This window comes from Idiotropiscis lumnitzeri, chromosome 11, assembly GCF_059441095.1.
Source record: "Idiotropiscis lumnitzeri isolate Australia: NSW breed Sydney's pygmy pipehorse chromosome 11, RoL_Ilum_1.0, whole genome shotgun sequence".
In the NCBI taxonomy this organism is placed as follows: domain Eukaryota; kingdom Metazoa; phylum Chordata; class Actinopteri; order Syngnathiformes; family Syngnathidae; genus Idiotropiscis; species Idiotropiscis lumnitzeri.
This window is the reverse complement of record NC_142401.1, coordinates 12,776,946-12,798,289: the sequence shown is the minus strand read 5'-3', so window position 1 is coordinate 12,798,289 and position 21,344 is coordinate 12,776,946. Positions and strand designations below refer to the sequence as shown.

General features: G+C 39.9%; 6 protein-coding genes across 6 annotated transcripts; 3 read left to right on the top strand and 3 right to left on the bottom strand.

Annotated features, from left to right (window-relative positions):
* Window positions 1–110: 110 nt before the first annotated feature.
* On the top strand, window positions 111–7,956 carry sfi1 (SFI1 centrin binding protein). The gene is given in 30 exon segments (XM_088308920.1): window positions 111–430; window positions 491–562; window positions 652–762; window positions 839–933; window positions 1,020–1,137; window positions 1,223–1,325; window positions 1,640–1,751; window positions 1,824–1,985; window positions 2,068–2,138; window positions 2,216–2,308; window positions 2,638–2,735; window positions 2,826–2,892; window positions 3,057–3,187; window positions 3,283–3,364; window positions 3,468–3,613; window positions 3,811–3,883; window positions 4,028–4,072; window positions 4,172–4,175; window positions 4,351–4,478; window positions 4,575–4,704; window positions 4,763–4,837; window positions 5,229–5,350; window positions 5,658–5,726; window positions 5,802–6,208; window positions 6,285–6,365; window positions 6,633–6,870; window positions 6,948–7,017; window positions 7,090–7,207; window positions 7,294–7,393; window positions 7,469–7,956. Coding segments are annotated over 30 exon segments (3,417 nt in total). The 5' UTR covers window positions 111–278; the 3' UTR covers window positions 7,613–7,956.
* Window positions 7,957–8,283: 327 nt separating this feature from the next.
* On the top strand, window positions 8,284–12,150 carry sirt4 (sirtuin 4). Its single transcript, XM_088308386.1, has 4 exons — window positions 8,284–8,493; window positions 8,870–9,348; window positions 9,611–9,905; window positions 10,401–12,150. The coding sequence occupies exons 2-4, from the start codon at window positions 8,870–8,872 to the stop codon at window positions 10,551–10,553; spliced, it is 927 nt and encodes a 308-aa protein (XP_088164512.1). The 5' UTR covers window positions 8,284–8,493; the 3' UTR covers window positions 10,554–12,150.
* Window positions 12,151–12,160: 10 nt separating this feature from the next.
* c11h1orf74 (chromosome 11 C1orf74 homolog) lies at window positions 12,161–13,003 on the bottom strand. Its single transcript, XM_088308387.1, has one exon. The coding sequence runs from the start codon at window positions 13,001–13,003 to the stop codon at window positions 12,209–12,211; it is 795 nt and encodes a 264-aa protein (XP_088164513.1). The 3' UTR covers window positions 12,161–12,208.
* Window positions 13,004–13,048: 45 nt separating this feature from the next.
* tomm6 (translocase of outer mitochondrial membrane 6 homolog (yeast)) lies at window positions 13,049–14,839 on the bottom strand. Its single transcript, XM_088308390.1, has 3 exons — window positions 14,494–14,839; window positions 13,277–13,394; window positions 13,049–13,197 (listed from the first exon to the last, which is right to left on the bottom strand). Exons 1-2 carry the CDS (start codon window positions 14,586–14,588, stop codon window positions 13,298–13,300), a joined length of 192 nt encoding a protein of 63 aa, XP_088164516.1. The 5' UTR covers window positions 14,589–14,839; the 3' UTR covers window positions 13,049–13,197; window positions 13,277–13,297.
* Window positions 14,638–16,395, top strand: uqcc2 (ubiquinol-cytochrome c reductase complex assembly factor 2). The gene is made up of 4 exons (XM_088308388.1): window positions 14,638–14,874; window positions 15,534–15,608; window positions 16,074–16,140; window positions 16,237–16,395. Exons 1-4 carry the CDS (start codon window positions 14,737–14,739, stop codon window positions 16,344–16,346), a joined length of 390 nt encoding a protein of 129 aa, XP_088164514.1. The 5' UTR covers window positions 14,638–14,736; the 3' UTR covers window positions 16,347–16,395.
* A 1,374-nt stretch (window positions 16,396–17,769) lies between these two features.
* tspo (translocator protein) lies at window positions 17,770–20,975 on the bottom strand. Its single transcript, XM_088308385.1, has 4 exons — window positions 20,784–20,975; window positions 19,607–19,780; window positions 18,567–18,705; window positions 17,770–18,479 (listed from the first exon to the last, which is right to left on the bottom strand). The coding sequence occupies exons 2-4, from the start codon at window positions 19,777–19,779 to the stop codon at window positions 18,306–18,308; spliced, it is 486 nt and encodes a 161-aa protein (XP_088164511.1). The 5' UTR covers window position 19,780; window positions 20,784–20,975; the 3' UTR covers window positions 17,770–18,305.
* Between the last annotated feature and the right edge of the window lie 369 nt (window positions 20,976–21,344).

The window sequence follows — 21,344 nt, the reverse complement described above, 5'->3', positions numbered from 1 at the left end:
TTCGGTGTTTCGATATTGCTTAAGGAGACAAAATCGAATCACCTCCGCTGACGAGGAATAAAAATTAAACCAACCCCGGTTCCTCGTTCATTGTCACGTGGTACGGAAAAACAAACGCGCGGTTGTTAACCAAAGTGACACAAGCAAGTCGGGAATGGAATTTTTTCGATTCAATTAATGAATTCTCAGTTTAAATAACGACTTACGTCGATGTTGCATTTTATTTTTTCAAAAGTCACACCGTGGACGTACAGCCGTGGGAAACAGTCTTGGCAACAATGGAAAAACCATGCAGACTACAAAAACGCAAATTACACAGCGTCAGATTTAGTGTCGAAACCAAAGAGTGTCCATTTCAAAGCAGTTATGTCCCAAAAGGACTTGGCTACAGCTGGGACAAATGTGGAAGAATTAACGAGCTAAGAATAAGGTGCAAACTTTCTTGCTGTACTTTTCTATATTATATGTGTAACGTCGTTATTCTCTGCAGATATTTGGCAAGAAAGTTCCTAAACATATGGCGGCAGAAAACCTTTGGTCGAAACCTTCATCATAAAGCCAAGTACCAATTATATCAATTTAAAATTCGTGGCAGTAGCAACAAATTCTGTACATCATTTATTTTTGCATTCTGTTGTTTTTAATGTACAGGTGTCATTATGACAGTGTGCTGTTGAGAAGAACATTTGAGGTATGGAAAGAGGAGTGGTGGACATGCGGGAGGGAGTGGAATCTTTCAATACGCGCTGAGTGTCATTTCAGGTCGGTTGTTGAGATATTACCCTACTCCAAATGAAAGAATCAAACTGATCTTTTTAACGAATTGATTTTCTTCAAGGTATTACCTGCTCTACGTGACATTTCAAAGATGGCAAACATTTATGTCACTGCAAGTGGAAAAGAAGAGCAAAATGCAAAAAGCTCAAGCATTTGGTATCTATTTGACACATCCTATTAAGAAGATTAATCTTTCAGGAGAGAGCATTCTCAAATCTAACCACTATGTTGGTATTTACCAGCTGACAGGCGGCGGATGCGTCAGGTTTGGGACAAGTGGGAGCTTTTCATTCAAACGCGTCGACTGAAATGCAAAGCACTTCAGCTTGCTCGAGAGCAACATAGACGCACAAGTCTGCAGTATGTCAAAGTTGATCTGATCAGTTGATCACTGTTCTGCGAGGTTTCATTTTTAATAACACATTGTTTTCTTTAACTCATCCAGGTCAGCATGGTGTTTGTGGCAGGCGAGGCTTCAACAGCATCGAAACATCCAGACAATGGAGGACCAAGCCTTGAAGCACGGGGCGGTGAATATCCAGAGCAGGGTGAAGATTCACCATTTCTTAACATAACAGTCTTGTCTTGATGGATTTGGGCATTCAAATGTTTTTAATATGACGTCAAACTGAATAAATTGATTGGAGACTTTCAGCTTTAATTTAATATTCGACATGAATATGTATTTTTCCATTCAGAATGTACAACCACAGTGTGGAGAATGCATGCATTTTATTACAGATGGTGGTGTAAAAAGGGATAAAGTCATAAAAACTCGCTTGCGTGTGATAACAAACTCTACTATCTTCTGCTAAAGAACTTTCTTCAATGGAATAAAATGCAATCCGCTGCTTGTTCACAGACAGAGAAGGAATCCAAAGCGTCTCTTCACTTCAGCAGTGGAGTGAAAAAGAAATCACTGCACGTGTGGCTAAGTTTTGTCTCTGGTCGTCAGAACAAAAAAGACTTAAAAGGTAGTCATAAAGACATCTTGTGCAGTTTCCGTTAAGATTTGCCACTCATCTTTCACTCACTCGGTCATTTAGGTGTCGCCAGGCACGTCGCCCGTCTTAACCTTATCAGGCTGAGCTGGAGAGTTTGGAGGAGCGAGTGGCATCGCAAACAGAGCAAAGAGGAGCGTTTGACAGCCACTGGGAAGCTGGCGAGTCGTGTATCTCAGCGCAGAGCCCTGCTACACTGGAAGGCGTGTATCCTCTTTTAAAAGTAATATCTGCTTTCATGTCAGATTTCACCCTACCACTACTTTTAGATTCTTGAGCTTGTCAGCAGATGTGAAGATGTGCAAAGAAAAAGCAGACAGATGCCAGCTAGCAAGTCTACATTACCACCATCACCTGAAGGTCACATTAGCAGAGTCAAGCCATTGTAATCGAGTAGTGAGATGTAATGGACTGATGACTCTTTGTTCTTCTTGCAGTGTGCTGCACTTCAGGGGCTTTCTCGAAACGTGTCCCAGAACAGAGCTAAGCAGCTGAATAAAAATACAGCGGTCCAGCATCATAACCAGACTGTGAGTGTTTGACACTTTTGTGCTCGTTAACGACATTCATCAGTCACTAGATTAGGTTGGTTATAATTGGACAATCTAATGAGATACATTTTTTCCTTATTATGTGACACATGACAAAAATATAAGAAAAAACTTCTCGAAATCACTGCAAACTACTTTCACCACCATAATAAGCATATACAATTAAAGAATTAATACCTGATGTGTCAAAAAAGCTCAGGTTACCATGATTATATTTGATGATCTCCTACAGCACACTTGTCTGTCATCATGCCATGGTTGTGAATAACTGAGTTAACGATATGTTGTGTTTTTGTATTTTTACATAGCTCATAAATAAGCATTGGAGGTTATGGAAAGACAGAGTGGAGGAGGCTGAAGACAAATCTCTCCAAGCTCTGACAGACATGGCGCTGACAAGCTACAGGTGCTTTTAAATGCTCCCTTTTTCGTGTGTATTTGGTGTAAACATGTCCTGAATTTCCTTCGGGCTGATCCTCTTTTTCCCCCTTTGCAGGACGTTCTTGTTGCGTCACACTTTTGACCACTGGAGGCGGAAACTTGTACAGCAAAGATGCATGCAGGTATTTAATTTTGAATATTGATATATTCAAATGCACCTGTTTCCGAGACCGCATGTCCTGTTCAGGGTCACGGAGAACTGGATGTTGGAGCGATGCTCGTCTATTTCCTGGGAATTGTCGAGTAGTCAAGGCAGTTTATCGGCTGTTTGTGTGCTGCTGTGCAGGAACTGGAGTGGCGAGCTGATGTTTGGTTTTCAGAACACTGTTTGGCTTATTATTTCAACTCCTGGTGTGAATATATTCTGCAGAGAAGAGTGAAGAAAGACAGGAGACACAAGGCAGATGTCTATAATAAGTGAGTGCCTTTCTCCTCTCTTCACTAGCCATCTTCTCACACTATTAATCCTGTCCAGAGCACAAAAAGGATTTGTCACCCTCTTTGTCTTTTAGGCAGCGCATTTCCACTTGGGTGTTGTGCACGTGGCGGGAAAGGTCCGACAAACACAAGGATGAGATGCTCTTGCTGCGAATAGTATGTTGTCACTTTTTGTAATTTTATAAACCACCTGAAAACACCGACTGAGCCTTCTTATGTGAACACTACTTTGAAACATTGCCGCTGATATTTTCTTCAGGCCATTCTTCACGAAGAGCAAAGCCGCGTGCAGAGAGCCTGGGCTCGTTGGAGAGAACGGACAGAGCAGCAGAAGGGAGAAGAGAAGCAGAACCCGTCAGAAGATCATTACCAGCAATGGCTTGGTCACACCTCAATGGCGCAAAGGTTGATAATAATAAAAATAACAATATTGGTGAAATGATGAATGGATGGGTTTATGATTGATTGAGAAAATATATGATAAGTAATAAACTACCCTTCATATATCAATGTTCCAATATTAGTGTAATGTATCAGCATAGTACAATCATTTTTTGTTCTCATTAAATAATAATGATGGATTATTTTTATTTGTTTGTCAGGGCCGATGAGCAGATGGCTTGTAGTCAGGGTGATCTACACTGCATGAGATGGGCATTGGATAGCTGGAAAAAGGTGCTTGCTTGTCCACTCCAGCTACCATCTTTTGTTGCATTTTTATATGTAAAAACAACTGTTAGTGTTTTTTAAAATCTCATATCAAACTGCGTGATATACTTGCGGTGGAATGATGTGTAAAAATAGTTCTTCTTGTTTCAGCGATGCCGTGAAAAAAATATTGCCATCGTGACCTGGAAGGTACATGCAATACACAAATAACGTTAACATAACAATGAATCTGTTTCAGTATTAAAGCAATTTGCACAATGAGATGCAAGAGCCGTATGCAAATGATGCTTTTAGAAAAGTAATGATGCACCGTTTTAAATTCTCACTGACATAGAGCCATTAATTTAACAGTATCTTCATATCAGTGTAATTGTACACACACAACCACAATGAACGTAACGCTATCAACTGAGCATTATTATATTTGCAAATGGAAAATTTCTAATACAGCTCTTGTATTGATACAATTTGAGTGTATTACTGTACCGAATGTTGTGCCTGTTATGCGTATATTATCTGCCAACAGCTCCAGTGCAGACTCCAAACGTCTGAGCCGACCGAACGAGCACTCTGGCATTGGGCCCTTACTCTTCAAGCCAAGGTATCACCAACCTGCTTCATCCCCATTTGCACCAAACCACAATCTGAGATACAGGAGGATAGCTGTCTTAAAGTGTTTTTGGGGAACCTGCCGCAGGTTCTATACGGGTGGAGGCAGTGGGTCAGAGAAGAGCACAGGAAGAAGGAGGAGGCGTCAGAAGTTGCTCATGTGAACAAACCCAACCCCTTGATTTGCTTTAAGGACAATGTTATGGCTTGGGAGGGGGGTCTCACTACTAAGACTCTCAGTTGACTTTCTCTGCCCAAAACAGGCACAGAAAGGAGAAGCAAAGTATTCGATGTCTGACCACCATAAGAAGAGAAATGCGCTCAACAAGGCTCACGGTCCTTTAAATGAAGGCAAGAATACTAAATGGGAAAATATCCATGGGTGACCAGCAGGCAATGGAAGCAAGAAACCAACCATACATTAATCATAAAATGCTTTGAAATGTTAAAAAAGAACAGTTGCACACAGGTTTGGGGTTCGAATCTGAGCTGGCCTTCCAAAAATGTACACGTTGGATTCATCTGAGACTCAAAATTGTCCACAAATGTGGATGTGTGCATTCGGATGGATTTGCGACAGCAAAAAGGGTCATTTAAGTGACGCAATCACCGTATTAATTCAAGCTTGATGATGACTGAAACTGAAAATACAGCAAAAAACTAAAGTATCATCCTGTATAAAAAGTATTCCAATAGGACGGGTGCATTTGCGACTATTCTTATGCTGTTGTTCTATCACTAGTGGAGCTGCGGCAGAGGGAACGATTAGACACAGAAAAAGCCTGGAAGCATTATGACTCCAAACTGCTGAGTAAAGCGCTGAGAGCGTGGAACAAGCATCACCGTACATGCCTCAAGAATAAGGTAAGATAGATGTCCCAGCTACATGCACGTATTCGAGTAAACGGCACAATTCTCCGCTGCATGACAATATGGTGATGACGCATGTGATGAAACTTGTAACGATGATCACGACAGTCAAGACCATTAAATCTAAAAAAAAAATAATGTTTCGTATAAGAAAGAACAAGACTTTTAAAGCATACAACAATCACACTCACATTTGTGTTTAAAAAAAAAAGGCATTAGGCAACATTTTTAAGACAGAAATCACATAAATGAGGTTGCGCAAGTGTACCTAAACTTATGTCCGATGTTGCGACATTTCCAGTTCAAAGTCGTGGCGTCTGAGCAGACAGAGCAGGCACTCTGGCATTGGGCCCTCACTCTTCAAGCCAAGGTACTACATACCCGCATCTTCCCTTCTTGCTTTAAAACTCAGCATTGACAGCTGTTTTTTGAAAACCTACTGCAGGTGCTGTATGCATGGAGGCTCTGGGTCACAGCGCAGCGCCAAAAGAATACGGAGGCTCTGGAAGCTGTTCAGGTGGACCAAAATGAGCCGCACAGTGCGGGTGTGACAAACAGTGAAAACATAAATAACATTGGGGGCCTTCATGAGCTTGGAATGCAGAGAGATGAAGAACCAGTGAGTTTATGTTCATGATTGCTTTCTTCAACTAAATGTGCCCCTTTCAACCACTCTGCTTGTTTTCTGTAGGAAAGTGTCCATATTCAGAGGGTGGTGACGCGTTGTGCCATGAGGTGGAAGCAGCGGGCTCTATGCAAACCACAAGAAAAGACGGTGACATTCCTCTGTCCTGATTTGAAGCCTGATTCTCCATCTGAATCGGGGGAATGTGACGCAGACGACACCGAGCTGTGAGTATAAACCTTATTAGTTTTTTATTTATTTATTTATTTGACAAATTTATGCATGTTGCCTTTTCCTCTCAAGAATCCATCCCTTTATGCGACGCCAGCCTCGTCGCTGCGAGGAATTGTTTGCGCCTTCACTGAAAGCATTACCATATGATGGGTAGGACATACTTTCTTTTGATTTTGTCAGACATTTCATGTTTTGAAGTGTAAATATTTCAGACAAGTATATTATGCAAAAACACAATTTAACTGCACTCAACTGTGCCCGGTTACATTATCTGGAGCATTTCATGTTTATCTAGTAACAGGACCCTCCCAAATAAAACAAAACAAAACATCATACTCAAGATCCTGAAAAGTGCTTGATCCGTGCAATTATTTATTCAGCATCATGGCAGTAAATGCTTTTGTTTCTTGTGTTCAGCTCCCAAACATCTGCTGGAGTAAACCTACAACTCTGGCAGCGCATTTCATCCTCACAGACAGGTCATGCAACGTCATCCTCAGCCCCCCATCATTCTTCCATCCCTTTCAACGCCGCATGTCTCCGCGGAGTCACGCGTGCGTCATCCCTGAAATCTCCAGTCTCCATCCTGAACCCACCTCAGACATCATGTGAGCCGCTATTGCCTCCCACTGCTTTCATGAGCACTGAAAACAAGGTAATAATCATCACTTCGACTTTGATACACAAATTTACCATCAAGTCAACCCCCTTTCTATTTCTTGTTTGTCCAAGATGGGCTGTGGCAGCATCTTCAGCCCAACAGCGGGACCCAATTTAGAAAATTTTCCATCATCACTTTCAGGTACATATACATTAACTTTCTCTTGTCCGGATTTTATAAAGTATATAAAAATTATCGCGTTGCTTCGTCAAGACATACACCCGAGTGAACCGAGTGGAGTGTCGACAAATGATACGTCATCACTGATGAAGGAGCTAATGAGCATCCAGCAGGACATGATGAGCTTCCAGCAGGACAGGAAACAGCTCAGGTGGGCGCTCAAAACAGCATTTGTCCTGCTTTTCTGTTTTGTTTTGTTATACTTGGTTGTTTACTGGAGGCTTTTTGGCTGCTCAGGCTCTGGCAGAGAGTGAAAGATGTGTTGCAGAGTTGGCTGCAGACCAGTGGAAAAGATGAGGAAATGGATAACAAAGCCGTTTGTCAGCAGGTGAAGGAGGTAAGCAACATTTGTTGGTTATGCAGAGAAGATTACCAAACATTCCTTTCAGTTTATGATTTCGTGTGTTGACAGTTGGAGGAGCGCATCGAGAAACTGTCCTGCGAACTTGGAAGACGAAGGCTGACGATGCGTTTTCATGCAGAAAGGCTTCAACATTTACAAGCTGCCCTCGACTGCTCAGGATTTTCTTCTCTTTATCGGCAAGTGCAGATGTAAACGTGACGCTTAACACAATGACAGGAAGCAGTTTGGTTGTCTCATGCCACGCGTCTGCCGTTAGCATTTCATCAATCCAATATATTCGCTTTCTTCCACAGTGTAATATGAAGATCTGATTCTGTTGGTCACTCTATGAAGGAATCGCAGGGGTTTTATTATTTTAATGTTGTATCATTTTAATACGTTTTGGAGTATCAATTAAAAAAAAGAAGCAAAATTGTCTCTTAAATATTTCAGTTAAGTTTTTTCCCTATTGCAATTGTTGTGGATTTACTAAAAATGCTGTCTTTTTTGTCCAACAGTGAATAAAAGCACATTGACGCTACTGAGTAGCAGCCATCTTATAATGTGTGAGTGTGTGTGTGTCTCCTTCTGTAATCTTCCATTTTTTCTTGAAATCAATAAATCCCAAAGTAGGTTTCTTTGAGACACAAACATTATTTAATCATTGACGTGATGCCAACAGAATTACCGTTACAGTCCAATTTTCTTGAACCTCTCATGAGCTTCACATTGCTCTCAACTCCATTGGTGTTAAATTCAAACTTATTGTTCTGAAACAAAAAAATATAACGTTAATTTAATGCCAAGCTTTAGTTTTAATGTTTGAGCATGCGTTCGACGATATGACTACATGTCCCAGAAGACATTGCGCTGCAATTTACTGTTGCATCTTTTGACTTCCGGTTGTCTTCAATGTCACACGAGAATGATTCCGGGTTTATTTGATTTTTTTCCAGAGGTGATTAACAAGTCACATAAGTCACAAACTCGCTCCTTTGGAGACGTTTCTAGCCTATTCCGTGTTTACGTTTCTGTACGTCTTGTTTTTAATTGAATCAGATTATTAGAGGTGTGTACACCACGTAGATTGAAAGGTAAGATAACACTGCGATGTACACTATATAAGGCAAGCTATGAAAAAAAGAGGATGACTAGCCCTTTAATTTATTGTTAAAATGAAACAATATGATTAAATTGCGTAAAGGTGTGTTACCTCGTATATGTACGTTCCACCAAGAACACCTGTATTTATGAACAAGATTTTTAAAATAATTTGTTAAATTGTATATCATTTATTGTAGCAATAACAGGGCAAAATGCCCAGGCGCTTAATTTAGAAAAAGCTCAACCTATATTATAAACTAAAACAAAACTTTGACAAAGGTAGAAGAACAAAGGACATTATGTCTAATGTAAATGCATAGAATTTTTCGACCAATTAAGTGATTATTTCTTATATTCCCAATGCAGATGAGATTGCCATGCAGATTTACAGCACTGCACAAGACATCTTCCAGGAGGGCATCCACATCCCCCGCTGGAATGTTCGTCCCTGATTGCGGCTCCATTGACACAGAATCCCTGCAGATGATCCAAAACTTTGTCTCCCGGGCTACGCGGCTGTTTGGCATCAGCGGCGCTGGTCTCTCAACAGAGTCAGGGATCCCAGATTACCGCTCGGAAGGCGTGGGCCTGTACGCCCGTACTGACAGACGTCCCATGCAGCATGTGGAGTTTGTCCGCAGCGCCAAGTCCCGTCAGCGTTACTGGGCGAGGAACTTTCTGGGGTGGCCGCAGTTCTCCTCACATCAGCCCAACGCGGCTCACAGGGCTCTGCAGCATTGGGAGGGGAGGGGCAAGCTGCACTGGCTTGTCACCCAGAATGTGGATGCGCTCCATTCAAAGGCAGGACAGAAAAGACTCACTGAACTCCACGGCTGTGCCCACAGGTGACCAAGCATCTCCTTGACAATAATCCTTGTTCCTGACATATTTTAATAGGTTAACATGTCATTTACTTTCCATTGCAGACCATTCAAGTTGTCATTAAGGAGCAAGTCCGCTGTTGTTTTGCCCTCTTGTCCCCCACAAGTTTAATTTGTTCCCCAGCCATGCTTGCAACTCAAAACACTGTTATCTGAAATCATCTGTCTCCATTGAAATTAAGAACATTTTAACTTGATTAATGTTAACATTGGTTTTTACCCTCAGGGTCGTGTGTTTAGGCTGTGGCAGTATCTCGGCGAGGGAGGTGCTCCAGAGGCGTTTCACTGAGCTCAACCCCGACTGGAGGGCTCAGGCCGGGGCTGTAGCTCCAGACGGGGATGTCTTTCTGGAAGACGAGCTGGCTCTCCATTTCAGGGTTCCCTCTTGTGAGGTCTGTGGAGGGATACTGAAGCCTGAGGTCACCTTCTTTGGCGACACGGTGAACAAAGACACAGTGCAGTTTGTGCACAGCAAATTAGCCGAGTCGGACGCAGTGCTCGTCATCGGTACATCGCTGCAGGTGAGTGTCACTCCAGTGCAGAAAGTAAGACTTTTTTTCTGTAGTTATTATACGAGGATAGAATTGTTCAATCAAGCTGCTTGGAACCTTTACCTTTAACATGCTTGTCAATAATTTCCTTTCTAATCTCCTGAGACAACTCTCCTCTTCCTCTGGTCCATGTTTAGTGTAGTACACCGTCACCAAACAGCAGAATGACTACTTGTCACCATTCAAATAGGCCAGCTGACTGACTAAACTAATTAGAGGGCACATTTTAGTTGAACATGTCGTTTCTAGTGCGAACATTTTTGTTAATGAGTTTTTTTTCTTTTGAAATAATTCTGTTGAACTACAATTCAAAAGCAATGTCTTACTTTCATCGGCTAATTTTCATTTAATGTTGATTTATTGCTACTTTTGTCACGTTATTTCTGTGACTCTTCTGGGGATTTCTTTTTCTAACAGAACTATTTTGTCTACATGTGAAAATGTGTTTTATGTGGCCCTCCACAGGTCTACTCAGGATACAGATTTTTACTGGCAGCCAGCGATAGAAAGATTCCGGTCGCCATCGTGAACATTGGGCCTACGAGGGCAGACCATATGGCCCAGCTAAAAGTGAGAGGCCGCTGTGCTGAAGTGCTGTCAATCATTCAACCTCTTTGACGGTAATGTTATGAAACATGGACATAAAATGTTAAATGAGAAAACCTACCTCAACTTGGCTGTTTGGATTACCAGGATGCAACATCACAATCTGACGAGATCCGATTCAAGAACAATTTCCATTTCTTGGGCAATAATCTTCCGTTCAGTTTCGAAATACGAGTTACTTTTTCAGGTTGTCGCTGTTACACACGACTAGATTGTTAAATGAGTACTTTCCTAGCCATTTAATTACGTGAGCTCCCTCGAGTGGTATTAAAAATAACTGCTAGACTCTTAAAGTTATTGTATTGACTTGAGTACCTTACTATGGAGGTGGGGGACTGCCAATGTGGAGTAAACATTTTTGACTGGCAAACTCGTTTGATTGTATTTAAATTAGGGCTGTTAAAATTAAAACATTAACTCAGGTGATCAATCTAAAAATATTTAACTCGGTTAAATATTTTAACTCAATTAACTCATTCAATCCATAAGACATGAAGAAATGTAGTCCCCGCCTCCCGAAGACGTATTTATACGTATTAGTTTCCTCTCATGAAAATATCTGGGATTAAATGAGTTAACTCAGTTTGATTTACTTAAAAAAATAATTGCCATACTTTGCAAATATTGCGCCATATTAGCTGTACATCTTTATCACGCCTCAGAACAAAACATCGTGTTCCAGTTACCACTGGGCCTTGCAAACCAACACTGTAGGAGTGTGGCGCTTGTGAGAAATGTTTCGAAGAAAAATGCCTGTAAAGATGTCTCCATTTAGATCGTATTCGAAAATCCAAGAAAGCTATTAGAACAGTCTTTGAATCAAATATACTTCATATTGGGTGATTTTGCATCAATTCCAAGATATTATTCAAGTAAATATCTGTTACAAGCTTCGTAAAAAATATTAGTTGAAAAATGTGATCAATCGTGATTAATCATGGAATTTTTTGTGATTAGTTAAAAAAATTAATCACTTGACAGCACTGATTTAAATATGTTCAAAGGATTTGCGAATACATTTGAACAAGTTTGCCAGTCAGAAATGTTTACTTCATATTGGCAAATCCACACCTGCGTAGAATACATTGACACTTAATCTTTAACAACTTGCTTTCATTTATTTAGGCAACGTCATTTTTATTTAACTTGTGTATAATACATTTTAATTGAATGTTTTTTTTTTTCTTATCCCAATGGCTTACAATAATATTACTTTTCGGGCGTACAGTGGACCCCCCTATAGTCAAGGTTCACACTTGAGCCTATTATGCTAGTGCTATATTTTTATGTTGGTCACGATTGTGTTACATAGAGAGTTATGGTTAATTGGTACTTGGTGTTTAAAAAACTGACAACCACTAATTTAATAGATAGAAAGCAGATGTTTGTCTGTTTTTGTTTTTTGACTCATTCCCACTTCAAATTATCATTTGCCGCGTACAAATTGAATCTTAACGTTGGCCAAGGTATTAATCATCATCCATGAGTCCTCTTCTAAAGTTAACTTCAACCTGGTATCTAATGTTGCTCCTCTAATATTTTCTGACGATCATGTCCCATTTTTGAATATGGTTGGAAATGAAGTCATGCTGTTATAAATAATTAATAAACAAGGAGAAAAAGCTTTAATAGTTTAATGTAGTCATGAATACAATGTTTATGTCAAGTCACAAACAGACTGACGGTAGAATGACTGCAGACTGACAAACGGTGAGCTCTTTTAGATTATTTTGCTGCTGGAATCTCTCTTGAAGGCCAAGCTTCCACTCCGCCAGGCTGGACAGCATCTCATTGTGTAGGATGGCTGGGATGCTGAATGAGTACAGGCAACATTTATGGCCGGTGGCACTTGCCAGCCATATTGCAGATGCTGTGGTCACTGTCAATGGGGTCATAGAGAGGCAGTTTTCAAAGCTCTGGGTCTGGTCAAACCAGTAGATGGATGGATAACCGAGTAACAGTCCAAAGACGGCGCTCAGGTTCCACTCATCTGAACCCTGTGCCACACAAACACCTTTGTCTACATCAAACCCTTTTAGAAGAATTAGGAGATCTTGCGCGATGCTCTTCAGCCCTGCTCTGACTGGCTCAATGATGGCAGGCTTCTCCAATGAGTGACTGACATCAGTCACCACCGGCCTGCTTTTGTGAAGCATCCTCTCTAGATTGAATTGCGTCGCAAGCGGGTTAACAATAAGGCTGGTACCGTTCAAGTCCAAAGTGACAAGGGAGTCGGACACGAGTCGTGACGACTGACAGGAGCGCAAATAGCGATGCACCTGCTCTGCACTGGCGCTGTTGGCATCATATAGCAGAGCGGGTTTCAAAGCTGAGTCAACAGCTGAGAGCTGAGCAGCCACATCCAGGCTCTGAGAGACGGAGAGAGATTTTCTTCCAGTGGACAAACATTTCTGAGACGCAGCAATGAAGAGTTCCCGAGTGTGCATAGCTTGAGAAATCATATGCAATTGAAATGTCTTACACTTTCTGCACGGTTGAGGTACTTTACAATCTTAGCAAGAGCAACGCCGATAGACAATGATGGGGGAAAAAATAAAATAAGCAATTATGAATTATTGAGAGAATAAATTCAAATTAGGTAGAACAAAACATTTTTCTTTAAATCCTTTGATTCATCTTTTGTAGTCCAAGACACCTAAAAAAAACAATATGTGATTATGACATATAAATAACATAATTTGGCAAATGTCAAATTGAACACAAATGCATCCCACCATGTCCAGGAAATTACAGGGTTACGTAACAGGTTGAGGAGCCATCAAGTCAAAATCGGAGAGATTTCTCGCAACCCAAACACCGGCTGCAAACAACCCCAGGTTGACAAGAAGATTCCTGGAAACAAAAATTAACAGCATGACACCAAACACTCAAACGTTCTATTATCTTAGCCTGAGCAGAAATTGGGTATGAATTCCCAATCGGAATCATCCATCTTGTGTAAATAGTACAGTATGTTAAAACACCTTCCAGTAGGCAGTCACTGTAGTACTTATTGCGAATTGGGCAAAATACTTCGGACATATATATGTGCAAAGCACAGAAAATAAATTAATGAATATCTCCGTCAACAGCAAATATTATTCAGAGATGGCTTTGTGACCTTTAACATATTTTTAAACATTGATTTAAATAATGTTTTCACTTTCTTCTAAAACAACTAATTTAAAAAATATATATTCTATTTTTTTTATATATTTGATCTATAAAATCTTATGCAATATAGATTTTACCGTTTGTTGTAATTTATGGCTGTGACGTTAAGAATGAAAAATAATTCAATCCAATATTTAATAAATTATACTAGATATTATACAATTATTAGTTTTTATATTATTGCTATTATTTTGAAAACCTAATGCACAATAGAGTCAAAATAGGGCAGATGTGCCATCAGCACAAAAAAAAAGGAAAATCAAGAAAAGGTTTACGTGCAACTCTGACTAAATAAAAATGTGTTGACATTAATGTTGCCTGACAATGTTAACAGTTACAAAAGCGTTTTTAATCCATATCTTTTAATACAGTTATTTAAGCATTTTTAGGCAGTGGCTCCCAAACATTGTCGATGTAGCATAATAGTGCACTGTGGGAGATGATACAAAATACAATTTCACTTAACTGGTCTGAAACAGATAATCATTGCTCCACCTATCCACGACAGCGACGTACAGTGACAAGCAGAGAAATTAAATGTTCTTCTACGAAAAGAAAATCTCGAACAAATTCCGGTGTTATTAACTTATTTTATTAAATTGGTAGTTACCATAATACCGCTATTCTTAGATGACAAAATGGATCGATAATAAATAACTTCAATTTATCCAACCCTTTGCCAAGGACAAACCTCAACAGACGAGATGCTAATGCTAGCAAAAAAAGGCTAAAAGACACATGTTTTTACAACCGCTTCACAATGTCGACTTAAACTCACCTCCTGAAATCATTTTTGTCTGTTGCAAATTTACACGCTGAACTAATCCAATCTGTCACGCCGGACGAACTCTTTTTGACCTCAACTCCGCTCATGATGCTCAAATAACCACACTCCGCGAGACTAGCTTAGCAACGAGTAGAACACAACGGAAGTAGCATGCTCGCGGAGATCACTACGGCGAGCGACGAGGCTCCAACATAACCGCATCGCGTTGTTATTCAATCGCGCGTACGCGTGACGATGTCTGCCACTCGCTACCGTCGCTTCCTCAAGCTGTGCGAGGAATGGCCACGCGACGAGAGCAAGAAAGGTCGAGATTTGGGAACGTTTCTCCGGCAGCGGGTAGCAGCTGCTTTCCGCGAGGGGGAAAACACACAGGTACGGAGAAAACACCGGCGAGTCGGCTCTTCAGCTACATAGCACGAAGCTAAGCTAACTTCGAAACATTGAGCGCTCGGTCGACCTTGCTTGCCCTCACCTTCAATTAATACCAATTAATTGGTGTCGTTTATTTACGATGACACATTAATGCTGTTCCAATGAAGCCTGTAATATGTAATCTAACATTAGTGTAATGGTTGTTCCTACTGTATTTAAATGTACCCTCCCCTGAATAAATTGTTACATTAATTCAACTAATGAAAAATATATCAGGGGCTTATGACTTTGTTTTCCCTGAATTCAAATTATTCTTATTAAACACAATTTTAAGCTAATAGTGCAATTTCCCTTTTTGTTTTATAGCCCTGTTTATCGTAAGTGTAAATGAAAATAATGCTGACATAATTCTTAAATGGTCAAATAAACAGGGTAGTGCGCTTGCAAAATAATTTATGACACTATATATAGAGGATGACAATTTTGTCTGTCAGAAATTTCAGTATATGCTCTTGGGGAATTGTTGTTTTGATTGTTGAAATTGTTTGATTGCGGAATGGTTGTTGTCTGAAATAAATATTGTTCTCTGTTAGAGGGAAAGGGAATTTTGATTTCTTGTAGATAAATTGTGGTTTCATGTTTTTTCTTTCTGTTTCCAGATCTCCGACACAGAGAAGTGCGATCAGACTTATGAAAGTTTGGCAAGAATTAATGCAAACACGTACAAACAGCGAGTAAGTAAATATCGAGTCAAAAATCTATGATTTTCTCAGTTTGTGTGCTTTAAATCTCATGTCAAGTTTCCAACTGCAGTGTATCAAAGCGTAGATTATTCCTTATATTTGAATTTTGGCTGTTGTGGAAGAAGGAAAACATGAGTGTCCTCTATATAATGCAGTGTCCTGCAGCATACTATGAATTAAAACAAAAAATAATGAACATATTGTTAAATTAGTACCTCTCAATGAAAACAGGTTTTTGTGTCATACCCAAGGTTGAAAGGTGCAACATTTATGATGCTAAATCTGCCAACAAAATTAATTTCAAACACCTTCCAAATTTTGTTTCCATTTTGAACTGTCTTCAGGGATGTATTGCTTCAGAGATTCTTGCATAAATTGTGATCTTTAAACATATTAAGAATGTGATGTTAACAATTTGACTTCAATAATCCAAAATGTTGGTTTGTTTCCTCTCAGTTTCCCCGTGTGCGAGACACAAGCTTTACTGGAATCACAGCAGAAGAGTGTAAATTAATGTCGTCAGGTAAGAACACGTCAGTCGTCATTGCTGTATCACGCAAGCCGCTCACATGAACATTTGATTTTCTTTTTCCTTTTTTTTTTAATTGCTATTATTCAGGTAGTGGGCAGCAGTCAGATGATGAAAAAAAGAGTTTGTGGAAAACATTAACAGAGCGGTTTTCTTCCAAGTCACCAGAGGACGTTCCAGAGAAAACGCCTGAAAAATAACAATTTATGCACTTATATTTGTATGGAATTAAATATTATGGTTGCTATATTTGTTGTTAATTTTTATTCACATTTCAAATCTAAATATTATTGTTGTCCATAGATTTTACGATGTACTGTTTTACAAAATAACTGAAAAAAAATGGAGGCTTGTACAGGCTATTGGACACAGTGGAAAGTGCACAAATTATTTTGCTTGGTCTCACCTCATTTGAACAATGGTGTCTAATGTGTAGTTACATCCACTATGCTGCATATAATTTGGGGCTAATTTATATGTCAAATATATTATAAATTATATAAATTAGGGCTGGGCGATATGACCTCAAATCAATATCGCGAGAAATTGAGCAATTTTACCTCGATAACGATAAATGCACGATAAATTCCCCCCGTGGACTAAAATAAAAATAAATGCAGGAAATGCATATTGACTGTTTTTTTTTATTGACCAACTGGTACACATTACTTTCAATGAAAAATAAAAGTTCAAAAATCATTTGTATAAACATTCCAAATAGCTTGCTTTGCATGACTTGAACAATGTCACAAAGAAAAAGGGTACCTCTTGCAAAATCTTTTTCTGCAAATAGATTGCGCCAAGATGGCAAAGAAAAAAAATGCTAAATAAAATGAAAGAAAATGTCAATGCAAGCCAAATAAACAAGTGTGCATCATCGGGGAAAATGTGCCGTCTCGAGTACTCTGGTGCGCAGTCGCCACTTGTCATCTATGTAATGCACAGTCAGGCTCAATCAGGGATCCATGTTGCGACCCGACCACAAGTCGGATGTAGATGCAAAATGCTTGACATGTCTAAGATCCCGGCCCGATGTAGTCCATATCTGGAAATACGGCTTTCATCAAGCGTTTAAATCCTGTGCGCGCCACTGTAACTAGAGGAGCTTTATCTTTAGCTATGTGCTAGGCTATTGCGTCCACCTCTGAGACGTTCTCTCGTATGGTGTCGCCTCCGTTAATGGGCTGTTGTCATTTGTCGAACCTTGCTTCTCACTTTGAACTTTCAGCACAACATGGTTGTGTTGTGGGTGGTGAAAAAGCTTCTGGATTTGAATCGCCAGCTACTACATCTACGTCTCGATCAGACGGGTGCAGTCACGTGACCAGAGGCGCTGTAGCGGTCTTAAAGGGGCATGAACATTGCCGCAGACAGAAATGGCTTTTCTTTTTTTTTTTTTTTAAACACCGAATTTACCGACATTGGCAAAATGATTTCGGTCATTGTAATAAATTTCGGTCACGGTAAATTGTCGGTTTATCGCCCAGCCCTTATATATATATATATATATATATATATATATATGATGTAACAGTGAATTGTTACGTATGTGTGTCAGACTTATTAAAACATTCTTCGCACTACATGTAAACTAAAGAATAATCTTGACGCGTAGACAACCAATTGACATGCTTTTGATCATGAACAATTTTATTATTCATTTGCTCAGAGATGGCACTGTTCATACAAAAGCAAATATGCAAGCATTTTTTTTTTTTTACACACCAAACATTAACATCACCCACATTGCATTTCAGCAGTCTTTGATATTTGCTCAATATTTGGAAGAACTTCTAGTAAAGGCTCCATTAAGTGCATTTGACTATGCATTGACATACAAGAAGCAGAATGTCAACTATTTAGACGCTTTGGAAAATTATGAAGCTAGGTCCTGTGAAGCAGAGAACTGGAAAAAGATTCCTGAAAATAAAAAAAAAAAGGAAAAAATATTTCCAAATTGTCTTTCTGATGGTATTATCAACAACCCGGTCAAGTGATATCAATCCAACGAGTTTGGGCTCAGAAACCAAAAGCTTAGTGCAAATAAATGTATTTAATAGAAAAAAACAAAATTCTAAAGGCCCCTGAATAGATTGATCACATATGAAGTGCTGACGCCGTTTGCTCGAGGCTCCCGTAAACATCCCCTGCCTTTTCTTCTACTCTTCTTTTTTGTCAGGGTTGTCTCTCCATATGCGGTAGCTTAGAGAGGTGGCCAAACACAGCCAGGCCAGGTAGGGCGCCATCAGCAGAGTGGCTGGTCTACTGATGGGATACCAGGACCACATGGTAGCGCCAACAGTCCCGGTTAAAAGAACGATCTCCATGAAGGCCTGACGTCATTTGTATTAGGTTAGACAACAACAACAACAACAACAACAACAACAACACTGATAATCACATGGGTGTGTCGCGCTTACCAGTTTGAGCTTGTGTGCACCAAAGAAGATGGGCGTCCAGGCCCAGTTGAGTGCCAGTTGCATCCCGTAAAGTCCCAGTGGCACCACCGCGTCTTCAGTGAAACCTCCAAGTTCTTTCCACACCAGATAGGAGCCGTACCTGTGGTGTGGTATTCCAGTCAAGACAATGAAACGCACCCAAATAAATTAGTCAGAACACCGTATAGTGAACCTGCTCACCAATACAAATACCGGTATTTGTTTTCAGAACACATCCTCCGCTATTCACTGAAACAAGCAATTAAACTGCATGAAACTATCACATTGGTGGCATCTTGGTACGAATGAGTTATGTATAAATTACTTTGAGCAGCTTCAATTGGTCAAAAGTAGTGCTTTGCTGCCACCTTTTGCAGTACACTTTCCAGTCAAACTTTGCATAGTCATGGTTTGACATTTATGAAGTCACTGAGTCAAATATTTGTTTTTGGAACATATCCTCTGTTATTCCCTGAAAAAATAATTATGCTATATATTGTTACAGTGTTTTTGGAGAAGGGAGCCAATCCCTTGTTTCATAGAAAATGCATATTTGAGTTATCAGTGGTTTTGGAAGATTTTCTTTTTTTTGTGGGGTTGAAAATTAAATTCCCTTAATGGGCATCAATTACCGTACAGTACAGTTTCCTTTATACAAAAACATGCTTTGCCGCCAGCCATCTTGTGGCATCCAGAATAACATTACTTTTAGGGGGGGTAGTCAATTCCTCGCAGATTTTCACTGTAGACGAATGGACAATTTAGAGTCTTCAATGAACCAAACATGCATAATTTTGGAAAACGGGAGAACATTCAAACTCCTCGCAGAAAGGTCCAGCACAGAGATAATGCATGACGTCAGCATCTCAAGCAAGGCACCACCGCCTCATAGTCAACCTCATTTCAAGCAGAACCCAAATGTTGCTTCTTATAAATTTGTTTTGACTGGGTTTGCCGCTCGTTTCTGTGGTCAACTTTGAAGGTTCCACTGTACAGAAGAGATCCTTGCAAGAGATCCTTACCCCATTCCTGTATACAGACAGGTCCACACCACGGGGAACGCTGCATTCGGGGGCCGCCACGATGGTTTCTGCAGGGTGGGGTACCAAGTCTTCACCTGATTCCGGGTGATGTAGCCACCATAGAGCCCCCCGAGGTGTGGCAGGGCGGTCAATCCAACCATGGGCAGCCACATTCTAAAACATTACATACATATATAAAAATAGGTGCTATTTCCCCCAAGTCCAAGTACCCTCATCTCACATATTTAATGGGACGATGAGTCTTGAAGCGAATGCTCTCCCCCTGCTGGACAATATAAGAAAACCACCTTGATGACACCTGCAGGTGGTCCTCGAAAAAAGGTGTTCAAATCCTACAATCCAGCGGTGCAGGTGACGTTAACCGAATTAAGTAACTAAAATAATAATAACCCAAAAAGACATAAGTCATAATTACATTAAATAACTGTATAAATACACAAAGATATGAAACATTCCCATGGGGGAAAAAAACGTCAGTACGGGTCTAACTGAGCGTGCCTTCTTGTTCTCCGTGACCTTGCACGTAATTTAGTTAGGAATTTCGAAACTTCTTATCCAGAAAAGATGAAGCGGGCGCAAATATTCAAATACTGCAGAAAAGGACGTATGGAAAAAATTAATACTACATTGCATTTTAGGTAAAAGGGAAATATTAACAAAAGACTAGACAAATTGTTAAGTAACTCGGTGAAAAAAGAATATTCCTGTGAGTTTACAGGTAAAATATTAGTCAACAACACGTTTTTTTTAAATAATTGGCATTATAATGCAACGTATACTAATGCAACAAGCACAGAACGCGTTTCGCAACCTACTAGGGTGGACAATAAAATAAATAATACGGTGTTTGGCCTGACGCCTTTTTAGTTCCACTCTTATCATTTTATGATCAAAGAAAGTGTAGCTACTGCTGATATGAACGGGAATGGCACCTGTGCGTCAAATGCAGCCGGTCGCGTTTCAAACAAAATAATACCAAATAACTCAAATAAAAGCACTGTTGCAGAATTGGACATTATATGCAAAGTTATCGCATTAGATAAATTGTACTTGCTTGTGTTTTTTTAAACCTCAAACTGCATTCTTCCGTCTTTATGAGTGTTGTAAGTCAAGGTTCAATTGGTAACAGGCAAAGTTTTGGGCAGGCTTCCCTTACCTCTCGCTTGCGTTGATGGTCTTTTGGAAATCGTTACGTTGCAGTTCTCGAGCTTAATTACAAGCACAGAAGTTTTAGAAGCGTCAGGCTGTTGTCTTGTGATATAAATGTCTTGAATGGGCAGGGCAGCTTTATCTTAACTGTCCCCAAGTCACGCCCTAGCTAGCACACTTACAAAGAAGAACACTCAGGCAAGAGCATAATCTCTCTGTGCTTCCGGTTTGGTCATATAGTCTTTACTTCCGGTTTTCGTAAACGTCTCATCCATTCACAACTCAGAAAGCAAAGATGAGTAAAATGATCAAGAATGTCGACGCTGGTTTTGTCCGATGGCTTTTTCCATCTTAGATTTATTGTGTATATCTTTTAAAACTGTACACACAAATAGACACACGCAGACGCGCTCGAGCGCGCACACACACAACATAAAAAAATACCAGCCAGTGTTATTATGTAAAACCATACATAATGAATTTCCCTTTATGGAATAGATTAATACAATACTTAAAAAAACATCTGTGACTCTCTTCTCTTTTAATACATTTAAGAAGTCGAACTGAC

Coding starts and splice junctions, on each gene's coding strand:
- sirt4 (XM_088308386.1), top strand. CDS start 8,870: ATGAGATTGCCATGCAGATTTACAGCACTGCACAAGACATCTTCCAGG. Junction 9,349..9,610: donor CTCCACGGCTGTGCCCACAG/GTGACCAAGCAT, acceptor TTTTACCCTCAG/GGTCGTGTGTTTAGGCTGTG. Junction 9,906..10,400: donor TCATCGGTACATCGCTGCAG/GTGAGTGTCACT, acceptor GGCCCTCCACAG/GTCTACTCAGGATACAGATT.
- c11h1orf74 (XM_088308387.1), bottom strand. CDS start 13,003: ATGATTTCTCAAGCTATGCACACTCGGGAACTCTTCATTGCTGCGTCT.
- tomm6 (XM_088308390.1), bottom strand. CDS start 14,588: ATGAGCGGAGTTGAGGTCAAAAAGAGTTCGTCCGGCGTGACAGATTGG. Junction 13,395..14,493: donor GACAAAAATGATTTCAGGAG/GTGAGTTTAAGT, acceptor TTTTGTTTCCAG/GAATCTTCTTGTCAACCTGG.
- uqcc2 (XM_088308388.1), top strand. CDS start 14,737: ATGTCTGCCACTCGCTACCGTCGCTTCCTCAAGCTGTGCGAGGAATGG. Junction 15,609..16,073: donor CAAACACGTACAAACAGCGA/GTAAGTAAATAT, acceptor GTTTCCTCTCAG/TTTCCCCGTGTGCGAGACAC. Junction 16,141..16,236: donor GTGTAAATTAATGTCGTCAG/GTAAGAACACGT, acceptor GCTATTATTCAG/GTAGTGGGCAGCAGTCAGAT.
- tspo (XM_088308385.1), bottom strand. CDS start 19,779: ATGTGGCTGCCCATGGTTGGATTGACCGCCCTGCCACACCTCGGGGGG. Junction 18,706..19,606: donor TGTCTGTATACAGGAATGGG/GTAAGGATCTCT, acceptor ACCACACCACAG/GTACGGCTCCTATCTGGTGT. Junction 18,480..18,566: donor GTGCACACAAGCTCAAACTG/GTAAGCGCGACA, acceptor AAATGACGTCAG/GCCTTCATGGAGATCGTTCT.